The sequence below is a fragment of the Paroedura picta genome, chromosome 7, assembly GCF_049243985.1.
Source record: "Paroedura picta isolate Pp20150507F chromosome 7, Ppicta_v3.0, whole genome shotgun sequence".
NCBI lineage: Eukaryota > Metazoa > Chordata > Lepidosauria > Squamata > Gekkonidae > Paroedura > Paroedura picta.
The window spans coordinates 36,452,771-36,466,256 of NC_135375.1; the positions used below are offsets into that span (position 1 = coordinate 36,452,771).

Below are 13,486 nucleotides of genomic sequence, written 5' to 3' on the forward strand. Positions count from 1 at the left end.
GGGAGGCATGCTTCCTCACTTGGACCTTTCCTCCCAAGCCATAGGACCTTTGTATTTGAAGGGTTGAGCTTCAGATGACTCTGCTTGAGCCACCCGACACTGCTTCCAGCTGGCTAATGTTTCTGGGGGAGAGTCAGGGCAGCCATCCATCAGAAGGAGGAGCTGGGTGTCATCAGCATATTGGTAGCAACCCAGCCTGAACCTCCGCATCAGTTGAGCAAGAGGGCGCATAAAGATATGCGCCCTCTTGCTATATATATATATATGCCCTGAAATCTCTTTCCACTCTATTATTTCTATGATGTTTTAATATGTGATGTTTGATTTTAAACGTTTTTTGTCATCCCCATGGGCGGCCTCCAGAATGGTTTGAAAAACAGCATACAAATCGCCTTGATAATATATTGGTAGTCATTTCCATAAGACCCATGGTAAACATTTATTAGCCGAATGAAGCTATCTTTAAGTCTCTTAGTTAAAGTTGGAAATGCAACATATTTTAAAGACCTTTTTTCTTAAAGAACAACTAAAAAGAATTAAAAAGTGCATTCTGCATGTTTTCTTTACTGCACCACTGGCTGTTCTCCTTTAAATGCTGTTTACAACTAAAACAATTCCCAGGGGACACCGCATATATTTCATTTCTGTACAAAGTTAATCAGATGTTTGTCAGCTTTAATAGTTCAATGAAACCTGAAAGGAAATACTTACCACCACCAAGAATGTAGGAATCCTGGGGGTTCGCCCAATGTGATGTTCTTTTCCCATCTTATCTAAAACCATAAACATTTTTTCATTTAATAAACTTTTTTTATTTAATAAAAGGATATAAATAAAAACAGCATACTTCCACCCATCTATCCATTCTATCGAATGATTTTTCTCCATCTTTTTGTAGCTACTGCTATGTGGATTTTAAAACTCATAAAGTAAGAGGACCTCCACTACTTCAGTCCAAAGGCTCATCCAGCCCAGCAGGCCATTATCAACAGTGACCAGGTACATTCTTCCTTACAAGTAGCTCCAGAAGCTAATAGTCTTTCTCCATTTGGCCTCAGCATCTGAGATGAAAGGGACTTAAAAGTTCCACACAGCTTTTAACCAACCTATTCCTCTTTAACTTGTCTACATTTTTTTAGACACAATATAAGCTAATAGCTATTAGCATGCTTAGAATGGTAAATTTCACAAGTTAATTATGTATTGTGTCAAATAGTACTTTCATTGGATTGGACAACACTAGGTTCTAGTATTGTAAAAGAACCCAAAATCTTTCTCTCTGTTGTCTCCATGCCAATCAATGTATCTTGAATTGCAGATCCACCATAAAAATTAAACCATCTTGGTCAAAAGTGAAAATTGTACCATAGTTCTGGAGGAGAACACAGGAGAACACCCTTTTCAATGAAGCAACTGTTAATAAAATGTAGGTTTTGGCTATTCATTTAAAGAGCCAATATAACTATCATCATTTTTATTTACATAGCATCACAAAAGTAGCTAGCACATTATACAGTGAAGGTAGACAGGAAAATATTAGAAGTTCACTGCTTCTGGCAGTAAAATTCACAGGTAAGTGAAGTTGACAGTAACTAGCAGAATTCAGTGCTGATAAATGACCTTTAGCCTGTCCCACAAGACACACTTCCACAATGGATGTGTTTGTCTTAGTTTCTGGTACTTCAAATTAAAATTGATATAATGTTGGGAGTGTAAGAGACTTGATCAGATTAAAATATATATTATTTGTTGTAATAAAATCTGTAAATGGGGAGAGGAGAGAGGTAGCCCAAGAATGACATAGGCATATCTATCCCCCAAAAGAACTGTGAACCTACTGGATTTGTTGGTGGGGATGTCAGTGCTAGGAATTAGGGCTGCTATCCAGGAAATGAAGAAGAGAGAGAAGGAAGGAGGAGGAGAAGAAGAGTTGGTTCTTATATGCCGCTTTTCTCTATCCGAAGGAGTCTCAAAGCCTCATAGTCAATGATACTCAAAAAACAGACAGTTCGACACACTTTTGGCACAGGTATTTGTTATCAATCCTGCAAAAGCCATGTTACTTTGGATACGAAAAAAAAGTTTAATTTAACCTGATTACCAAATACCAGAATTCTTTCAATTTTGCTTCAGTCAGGCTTGAAAACAAACCATGGCAAGGAAATATTGCTTCCAAGTGATCAAACATGGTCCTAATTCCAAGATGACCACACAGACAAGCAACCATATTATACAGCTGCTTTCTCCCTGCTTCAGAAATACTGCATCATGACTCCTGCAGCATCACATACTCCTTCTCCACCTTTGCAAAGACATAAGTCCTGACAGGTGAAGGAATGTTCATTCAGGGATGGGAGGTAAGTTCATATAAATTGTGATTGAGTCGTAGTCTACAAGACTGGTTTAAATCTTTTCCATCAGGTGTGGTACTGTTTATTTAAAGTTGTTGAAGAGATAAAGGTGATAGAAAACATACCTCTGATAAGAATGTCTGAGCGGATTTCTGTGCTCCTACATGGAGCAGATATTCATATACATACAGTGCTAACCTGGAAAGAGAAAAGAGAAAGAAAATGACTTACAAAGTTGAAGGTCTCAAATTTATATACTGAGATATATATTATCAAAGAAAGGAAATGTACTAGAAGAACAAACTCAGTTTCATATATTGTTCCAACATCTTTCAGTTGTGTAACGTCGGGAAGAAAAGCATAGAGAAGATCTGGAGAAAATCATAGGCAAAGCTAAGAATGCTATTGTGCCAAAATCAGTCTGTCAATATTTTATTATCTTGGGCACAGGCCCAGTTAGCTCATAACTGTTCAGCTTCTATTAATCTATATTTATCCACACAAAGCTATGCTTACAGTAAACAATACAACATAGCTATAATTATAGAAGTACTGAGCATTTCTCAACAAAGTCACTAAACAAGAAAAACCTTCTGAATTCTTTATTCTCTTAGCTCCAGTTTCTGTTTATCACAGGAGCTAGCAAAACACATTCATAACAACAAAAGCCTGCACTAGTTGTGATTAGAACAAGGGTTGATCATGGGAACAGTCAGGAGGGCCATTTGGCCCAGGGCCTCACGCTCATGGAGTCTCAAATTTAGACTCTTCACATTATCTTCAAATGGGGTTATACATACATTCGCAGAGATACAGGGAGAAGACTGAAACAAGAAAATGTTTAACATACAATTTTAAACTTGTGGCCCTTTACTGGATCATGCTTGTTGTAGTGCTCATTATGAATTAATATCCTCAGCTGCAACAAGGCCAGGAGCTGCAATGAAGCCTCTCTCAACCTCTGAAACAATTTTTAGACAAAATTGTTTTATTGATAAAATAATGGTTGCACCAGAATAGGCAAGGCAAAGAAAATACTATACTACTACAGCTAATAAGAAGAACGCTCCAAAACAGAAATTTTCAGTCTGATCCTGTGGGTTTTACTGATTTCAGAAGGATTTCTGTCTTAGTATGCCCACTTAGGTGAATACCCTTCATTAAAATTCTAATTTACGGCTTGGTTTGGTTTTGGATTTAATCTGTAGATACTGCTAAAATGAATGAATACTGGAAAATGTAATTTTGTATGAACAGTAGTGAAAGGCTTTTCTTATCTGTCTTATAGACATAGGCAATTGGGCAGCCTTACTATATCCCCCCCCCCCCAGGATCTTTAGCAGCAGCAATATAAACATAAATGCAACACGAGAAGTTTTGCTGGCATGAAGATGCAATAAGTCACTGACGTTCTTAAAATGAGCCCTGTCGATGTCAAAACAAAACACAACTTCTGCAGAAATTAAGTTCTGAATTCACAAACTGAAGGGAAGATTTCATTCTGAAGTGAAACAAAAGGGAGCCTGGCGGCATGAGCTTCACATATTTCTTCACATAAGCTTCACACGAGCATCACATAAGATAGCATGGCTATCCCACCTGAATTCTGAGTAGAGGTTGTTGACTATATAGAACCAAGTCACTACAAAAACAGCAGTTTACAATACAAAAAGTATCTCTGTTGATTCCAGTTAACTGGGAAACACTAACTTGCCAACTGACATAAGTGCACAGTCAGCAGAACAAGAGAGGGACTGAGACAAGAGAAGCAATGTCCCACATTTTTAGGTTACAAACAGTAATGTAGATTTCCCAGGAGAATTATGTAAGATTTTAGAACAGTATGACCTGATTTAGTATGTTTATTTTGCCTTCTATTTAGTAAATACATTTTAAAAGGAAGGTTTTTATAAGAAATTAAGCAACATCTATGTACATCAGAATCTATTTCAACTTAAGCATTTCTACAGTGAGTTCTTTGCGCAGATTAGCATTTTCTTAAGTCAAGTGTGATAGGCATGTTCGTTCAGCCATTCCACCTTTCATGCTTTACAGTCAATTAATTTCATTTATGAAACTGCCGACTTTCCATCTAGTAGCAAGAGAACAGCTGGTTGATTCAATTGTTCAAGACACAGAACTAGTTTTTCTGGCTACGCAACTACTGGAATCTTGCTAAGTTTGTGCGTTTGTTCCTTCCTCCCTACTGCAGCTTTTCATTTTGATTTCACTCTGAAAGAAGTCTTCAGGTATTTAGGCCTAGTATTCACCTACCTGAGAATACTATAACAAAACACAAAGAGATGTTTTTGTAGTCTGATTTTCTAGCATGAAAAGATGAGAAGTTTCACAGAAGATGGTTAGAACTATTAAGTGAAAGCCAAAACTAGTGACATAAACATCTGCGACTGTAGATGCAGAAAAAAAACATAAGTTGCTGCTGTCAAGGCCTGGTTGGAAACCGGGTCTAATAAAGAATATGGCCCCTGTGTTCCAAGTCCATACTGGAAAAGGTGACAAAAACCCTCTAGCAAGCACACGGAATAAAGCCCTTCAATTTTGGGTAGTGTGGTATAACTTGGATTAGCAGTTAAAGTGATGGATAAGAATATCTGATAGCCACATTAAAAACCCCACTATGCAATGAGCTTGTGGGGTGACCTCAGGCCAGTCACACACATTGCTTAAGTTGCCTGACAGAGTTGCTATGACGGAAATGGAAAAGGGGAGACTTGGAGAATGGGTGGGATAAAATAGATAGGAAAATTAAAAGGAAACAACAAAACTGATACAAAGGGGGGGGGATATCGAAGGCCTCTTCAGAATGTACCAGACCCTTGAAACAGTCCGTTTTCAGTGGTCCCTAAAACCACAACAAAACTGAAAGTAAAAGAGACCTTTTACAGAACAAGAAGTAGCACTGAATCTCTACATTGCAACTGTAGAAACAAATATGGAGTACATTATAAACTCTTTTGATAGGATAAAGTCATCACTAGATTATTTCTCTTTAGACAATTTTAGGTGGCATTTCTTAGAAGAATGGGTGAGGTTGATTTTGTGTATCCAAAGATACGTTCAAGTGACGTTGTTCATTACAAAAGTAGTTTTTCAAATTATGAACCCTGTAGAAATAAGTTGATTAATTAACGGAGGTGTTATGGGAATTATCCAATTATTGGCTACTAAATGAATATGCATTATTTATCTCTAAAGTTTCCTGCAAAATCATGATTACCACTTGTAAGGAGCTACAATCAACACTGCTAAACTGAAGCCCTGTCTCTTAGTCCATTTTTGGTTCATATGATCAGTGGATGTTGGAATTATCATTGCAATTTTTTGTTTGTCAGTGCATATATCTCCCCTTGTTTCAGTAGCTTGGCTTTCACTGCCCATGAGCCAATTCTTTTGCCAGATCAAGTCCTCATTTACAAACACTTTGCATTTGGATTCCAGGATACTTTGTATAGAAGACAGCTTCCATGATTTCAAAAACCACTCGGAATACCGGCAGGAAAAAATGATCTTTCTCCTCTTGCTGATGGTGCTTCTCTACCTCTCCCTAACTTCCTCTCTCCTAGTCCCCTAGAAAGGGTAGTATATATTGTCATGCCTATGCAATGTTAGTGGAAAGAAGAGAAAGCATACATAATCAATGCACAAGAAATAAAAAGAAAATGACAGCTATTTCCCTGGGCAGGACTCCAGGGAATGGTACAAGAATGACCTACATTTATTCAGAACCAGTAGTTACTATTAGCAGCAACGCAGACGTTCTCCCTTCATTTCTAAGTATAAAGCAAGCACAGTGAGCACCCTCATCCTTAACAAATGAAGTTTCAGTGACTTAAAGCAGTTTACTTAAAACTGAAGTAACACAGTTTGTTTTGGGAATGCTATGCAAGTGTACGCAGTCCTTCCTAGACTATACCAACAAAAGTAATGCATACTTGGAAATGCTATATATGTATCAACAATTTCGTCTCTTAAAACATACATAGCTGTGGCATAGCCTACACTATTTTACTTTCAGATAACATCTACTGTCCTAAAATGGCTTACAGAACCTCAACAAGAATTCAGAATTTTTAATTTTTGTAACATTTAACTCGATATTCAAATATACTGCTGGACCTACTGTGACTACAGGAAACTCTTATTGCCTGAACAACCACACTTTCTTTGGTTTACTGCATTTTTTATTTTTTGCCTATTCTACTGATAGCAAAAAGAGCCTCTTGTGGCGCAGAGTGGTAAGGCAGCTATCTGAAAGCTTTGCCCATGAGGCTGGGGGTTCAATCCCAGCAGCCGGCTCAAGGTTGACTCAGCCTTCCATCCTTCCGAGGTCAGCTTGCTGGGGGGTAAACGGTAATGACTGGGGAAGGCACTGGCAAACCACCCCGTATTGAGTCTGCCATGAAAACGCTGGAGGGCGTCACCCCAAGGGTCAGACATGACTCGGTGCTTGCACAGGGGATACCTTTACCTTTACTGATAGCAAAAATTAAGATACACATGCTAAGGCAGCATAAAGTATAGCAGTTTACATCTGGCTTTCAAGTATAGGATCTATTCATAATTTGGTCTGTAGAAAAGTAGTGCATTTATGCTTCTAAATTCAATGAATATAAAACTGCTGTGAAGTGGGGAAACATTTCTATATGCGAAGTTATAAAGGATGCGTTTTAGTGTTGCTAAAACTATGACGTAACTTTAGGTTTAACAGGAAAGTAAGCATTGTGTGCATTTCTGTTCTGCCAAAAATTCCCCCTTCTCCCTAATAAGATAGACAAGAAATACCAACATGTGACTATATTTGAATTTGAATAACACAAGTTTACTTTTCTGTTATCCGTAAAATCATCTGTATACTAGGCATAAGTACTTATATGCAGAATCATATGAATGTGTTTTTAAAATATTTATGATATATCTGTTCCACTTAATATTTCTGGTAAGGCCTTGGAAGAGATGCATGTCTCAAGTTTTAAGTGCCATACTTAACACCCACTCAGGGCAGCTGTCCCGCCCCTGAGTGCCTCCTCCTCCAACCGGCTTGGCTTGCCTGTCTGTCCAGGGGTCAACCAAATGCTTTCTGTCCCCCACCCCTGACCACTCCCTCCTCCTTCCATTTCCCTCTGAGGCTTGGAGGCTGCAGATCCCTGCTGCTGCATGAGAGCTGCCCCTGCTAGTGAGTTGCCCCTGCTAGTGAGTTCCCTAACAGCTGCCTGCAGCCCATTGTATTCCTGAATGCAAGGGGCTTGGCCCCTAGTTCTTTATATTAGCAGTGTTCTTAGCCATATTTTTGTCTCAACCTTTTAGCTTACCTTCTTGGGTGGGCTGTAGTTCAGATTCCATAAATTTAATCCTTGTCTAATTTAGAAGGCAGGTAGAGGATAATCAGACAGAGACCTGCTGCACGTTTAGTGTCTTTAGCTTGCACAGGATCCTGAACCTCCACCAGTTGTTTCCCCAGAGAGCACTTTCCTGGGGGCACTTTCTTTAGGGGGGCCATAACTTAAACTCTGTACGCTGCTTTTAAATTTCATGTTTGAAAATAGTTGGAACTGGCTGAAGAAAAATCTAGTTTGGACCTCACATTTACACTGATAAGAGAGGCAGGATGTTTTGAAGGGGGAAAAAATCACTCTTTAAAAAAGAGTTTCTGCATATTGCTATGACCACATGTTGTCCCAGAGAAGGACAAGTCTCCAGTTGTTCTAGATATGCTTCCAGTCTTGAGAATATTAAGCTAACAACCTTCAACTCTATTTTCACCATGTCAAACTTGCCATTATACACAAACACAATACTACCCCCAAAGCCATTACAAACAAACAAACAAAAAATAAAAAACTGCTCAGAGTTACAATCAGGATTGGAAGTGGTGAGGTAGGAGTCTTTAACCCATTTTTGTCCATTTCCTCATTTGACATAAAGCCCCAAGTGGATTTTCTCCAAAGATTTCAAAGTGTAAACCAAGAACATAATTCCACTTGAAAAGTGATGTTGGCTAGGCTGCCAAAGTAACATTGTGTGCTTTTATATGCAACATTTAGGTGGAACAAGTATATCTGCATCTATTTCCCAAGAAAAAAGCAAAAACTTCCCAGCAGACTTGCTTGCTCTGAGTTAGTTTTAAACAGTATTTGATCAAGAAATACAAGGTTAAAATTATTCTCTGATTCCTGTAATTTAATTAATAGAACAAGAGAATAAACAATTATTTACATTTATATAATATCAATAAAATAGAAGAAGAAAATCCTTCAAGAAGAAAAAGCTGCAAAATCTTATATGAATAGCTAAATCCCTTGTTTTCATCATTTATACTGGAAATATCTAAAAACATTTTCAACTTTTTAACAGATGGCTGAGGCAGAAGGTTATCACTGCAAGGAACTGAAAAGCATTCTGTGGAAGAAGAGAAGGCTTTGCTAACTATATGGTAATAAGATTTTCACCTGCTGATACTTCTTTGTTGTTAGAGGCAACTGCTGAATTAAGAGACAAAACTATATAAGCAATTTACATACTATTTCTCTTTAATTTTACATGAACTGCTTGAAGGGCAAGTCTTCAATACTGCATAAAACAGCACACACAAATTTAACAAAAGGTTAATTCTACCCAGGCCTTCGTGCATTGCTGCAATATTTTTTCTACTTCCTGGTTTCTATTTACCAAGGTAGACAGGTGAGTGGGAGATAAAAACAAGCTCTTATATATATTGTTTATAAATGAAATTATCCACACATTCTTTAAATGTGCCCCTTTAAAACATGGAAAAATTATATAAGTTTTAGTATAATAGTTTCTCCATCTTACAGTATTACAAACATAAGTTCAGAGATATTATTAGAGTACATGTTACTGTTGTACAGAAAAGAAAGTAACCGGAAACATACAATACACAAATTCAAAATAATAAAAATCTCAGAAAAGACTTAAATATACCAAATAAATAAACAATAGTTGGTATTATGAAACCAAAAGCCACACAGGAAAGCACATACAACAAAAAAAACCCCAACTCTGAGCCATGAAGTTCTACTTGTCATGTTTATAGAACAAGGATATTAGACAATAATGACCATTCCCTCAAATACAGCCCTGTTAACACCTATAAATACTGATTTCTTATGAAAAGCCCTGAAAAGCCAATGCCCCCAGAATAACTGTATCAGTCTTCTGCTTACATAAATAAGGTTAAAAAAAATAATTAGAATTAGATCATTCTAGCAAGCAATGCATAGGAATTCTATTCTATTTCTCCCTATAAGAAACTGTGCTAAATCCCTGCGCAAGAATAGCCATCATCATCATCATCATCTATTCCATAACACACAATTAGTAGACTTGAAAAGGATAGTGTATATTTGTATCCATACACATTAACCTACAGGTATTCTTTCCTTCTGTGGTTTCTTTATGTTAATAATATAATTTATAGGCTTTCTTTCTCACCTGGACTCAGCAAATTACACAAGATAACTGTTATTTCATTGTAAGGTACCTAGAAAAATTATTAAGAAATAAAACCCTTGCAAAAATACACACAGTGTCTACAATTTTCTGGGTACGCTATACAACACGAAATACTAGAACAGGAATGGCTTGCTGAGGTATTATATACCACTAAAATGAATAAGTGTGTTGTTGTTGTTATTATTATTATATTTGATATATTAAGTGGGAGGTTACAATGTTCAATAAAGCCCCCATTAAAAGATATTATTGTCAGGAACCAGGCAGAAGACACCCAAGTCAAATCCTTGCAAAAGCCAAACCCCAAGACCACAGTGCTTCGGAATCCAAAGGGAAGCTTTATTCAAAAGACTAATACAAAAGGCATCTACAGGCAAAGTTCGATGAACGAACTCCTTGGCAGACAAAGGATCAATAGTCCCCCATAGGGTACTTATACAGGAGGAGGGAAGAGGGGTGTACAAGGCGGGAAAATACAATGGTTCTCTGAAGGGCCAACTGGTCCATGCTTTGATCTAGAACATTACAAGTGTTGATACTTCACAGCTCCTAGAAAGGTCAGTGAAAGCAGGAAGAGATGAAGTGTTCTGGCGGTGAGACACTTTGGTATGCAGAGGGAGGACAGGAACCAACAAGCGATTTATGGCTTTATAACAAGAGCCCAGGAGTCTCTGGGAGAACTCAGATGAAATTCAGATCAGGAACCGAGGTTCATGTCAAATATGACAAAACATGGCGGAAAACCCCACACACCCATCCCCACTACCAGAGGGGCGAGGAAGGAGTTGAGATGGTTGAGTTTATTACTCACACCCTGGGGGGGGGGCATCTATCTTCCTTGCCGGCCCCAACCTCAACCATAGACCTGGCGAAAGAGCTCTGTTTTGCAGGCCCTGCGGAATGCTGAAAGTTCTCGTAGGACCTGCAGCTCACCCGGGAGCTTATTCCACTAGGTTGCAGCCAGGACCAAAAAGGTTCTGGCCCTGGTCAAGGCTAGGTGCACTTCCCTGGGACTAGGAATGACCAGTAAATTATCACCCGCAGAGCGTAAGGCCCTGCGGAGGGCACAGGACAATAAGTGGTCCCTCAGGGTTAATGGATTTTGAGCTGAAACAAGTATTAAAACATATCAACATTGTCAAATTTTGAATAAACATTTTCACTACATAATTAGAAAATTTAGACCTATGGAAATTTTATTTGTATCCTGAAAGGCTTTAAATGTGAAATCTCGATGGTCAAACACTATTCCATTTCATGTTTGGTTGAAAGTCGTATAAGTTGTATTCAGACAGGGGCTGCCTGTCTGAATATGACTCCCTGGCCCCCAAAAAGTATGACTGGACTAACCCAGCCTGGTAGAATGAGCTCCCAGAGGCCAAGACGTCCCTGATAGAGCTAGTTTGCAGGGCCTGCAAGATGGATCTCTTCCGCCAGGCAACTATTTAGGGAAGATCAAAGAACATAGGCCTCCCCTGACAGCTTGGGTTTCTCCTCTTATACTCCCCATAGAGGGAGAGGCCATATTAGAAGGCAACACTGCAGGCAAAGCAAACAAGGACATTTAACTGACCCAATTAATACCTTCAAAGGGGTCAAGCAAGGCTGTGTCTTAGCCCCTGCAGTCCAAGGGACTCGCAAGAGTCTTCTCCAGCACCAAAAGCCTTAATTCTTTGACGCTCAGCCCTCCTTATGGTCCAACTTTCACAGCCATACATTGCAACTGGGAAGACAATTGCCTTGACTAGACGCACTTTTGTTGGCAAGGTGATGTCTCTGCTTTTTAGGATGCCATCTAGATTTTCCATAGCTTTCTTCCCCAGGAGCAAGTGTCTTTTAATTTCTTTGCTGCATTCTCCATCTGCAGTGATCTTGGAGAACAGGTTAAAATCTGTCACTACCTTCATTTCTTCCCCATTTATTTGCCAGGAATTGAGAGGGCCAGGTGCCATGATCTTCGTTTTCGTGATGTTGAGTTTCAAGCCAACTTTTGCACTCTCCTCCTATACCCGCATCAAAAGGCTCCTCAGTTCCTCTTCGCTTTCTGCCATTAGAGTGGTATCATCTGCATATCTGAGGTTATAAGGTTTAATAAGTACTGGAGCACTACTTTCACCACTGAAATTGACCAACACCTACTCCAAGACATTTTTAGCCATACAAAGGGGGAAATTGGCAACAGATTGTCTTCTTTCCCGCTCCATTACTGAAAGTGTAAGGTACAGTTTTGATATGAGAAAACTTGAACATTACAATTCTTCTGTTTTGGTCCTTATCTACAGATAAGCAAATTGGATTCTTTGGCAGCAGGAACTGATCCTCCAGAACCAGCAACTAAATTTCTAGCCGCTTTTGTTCCATTTTCTCCCAATACTGAGATTTTTGGATCCTGGTAAGTATATTGTAGCTCAACTTATTGCACTTGGCATCATAAAAGATCAACAGAAACAGCCCTCCAACTCCATAGTCTGTCCTCTGAACACCAAACTAAGCCAATTCAAATACCTTTAGCCTTTCGATATTCAGTTGTACTATTTCAGTTCACAAGAAACAAGTAAATGCTATATCCAAGGTAAAATAATTTTACTGCTACTATTAAGGAACAGCTCCAATAACAACAGAAGAAAAGTGCCTACCTGCTTTTTATGTATCTATATATATTGTTTTAGCTGACCCAACTTAGTTGAAATACATTAAATCCAACAGAGTCTCTAGACAAAGCTTCCCTCCTTTTATTTGAAGGAGGGAAATCTCAGATAAAAATATCTAAGTTAAAAATATTTCCATTTCAACTGGTAGGTTCACTAGAACATAGGAAAGCATGAGCAGGTCATTGTTTTAGAGGCTATTCAATTAGACGCTAATAAGCCAGTGTCCAAATCCTGACTAGAGTTATAAATCCAGTGGATATATTTGCAAGTCTATTTTTCAGCCTCCACTTCTCCTGTAAAATGGGAATTAACAATAATAGCAAGATAATAACCATAAACGTATTATTAAAATGATTTAGCATTCTGGAATATAAGACTGTGCATAATTTGAACTCATAGAGTTACCTTGTATTGTTGGATCATTCATCCATCTAGATAAATTTTGTCTACTGACTGGCAGCAGTCTCCAGAATACAGACAGAGATGCGACTGATTTTATTTCTTCAGAATGTATGCTCTTTTACTGAGCCACAATTTCTCCCCATTCCAATCCTTTTCTAAGACTATGCTCCAAATGACTGCACACCTATGTTTTATCAGCATGAATCACCAAACAGATTTTAACTCTTCTAAATTTAGCACGCATTTATTCCACTCCAGAGGGGTAGGGATCAAGGGCTTGTGGCACTTTATTTTGTAAAGGAACTCTGAAGGACAAAATCTTCCTTCATTTAGGAGATTCTCTTTTAAGGTTAATACTCTCCCAGATCTCTCATACTTAGCACTACCCCCCACACTAGGATTTTACAAACCATTTAGGTTGCTTTTTTGTTTTTCCCAGTGGAGGAAACAGTTCTTGAGGACGGTTTAGGCACAGGTAAACGTGCAAGAGAGAAGTTTAATAGATAAAAAACTGGTAAAAAAGGGAAAATGGGTGGGTGGGAGAGTTGTGTTCCCCTCCAGGACCATTCCTCCTGCTTTTTAGAAAAACTG

General features: G+C 38.5%; 1 protein-coding gene across 13 annotated transcripts in view; it reads right to left on the bottom strand.

The window, feature by feature from the left end:
- The window catches only part of SSBP2 (single stranded DNA binding protein 2), a 156,078-nt gene that overhangs the window by 99,031 nt on the left and 43,561 nt on the right, over positions 1 to 13,486 (bottom strand). For 11 of the 13 annotated variants that reach the window (XM_077347504.1, XM_077347501.1, XM_077347500.1 and 8 more), the window contains exons 2-3: positions 2,477 to 2,549; positions 712 to 773 (exon numbers count right to left, since the gene is read on the bottom strand). The exons of the other annotated variants lie outside the window; for them this stretch is intronic. In XM_077347504.1, coding sequence (XP_077203619.1) covers positions 712 to 773; positions 2,477 to 2,549 — 135 coding nt within the window. The remainder of the gene's footprint in view (positions 1 to 711; positions 774 to 2,476; positions 2,550 to 13,486) is intronic. 13 annotated transcript variants of the gene reach the window in all.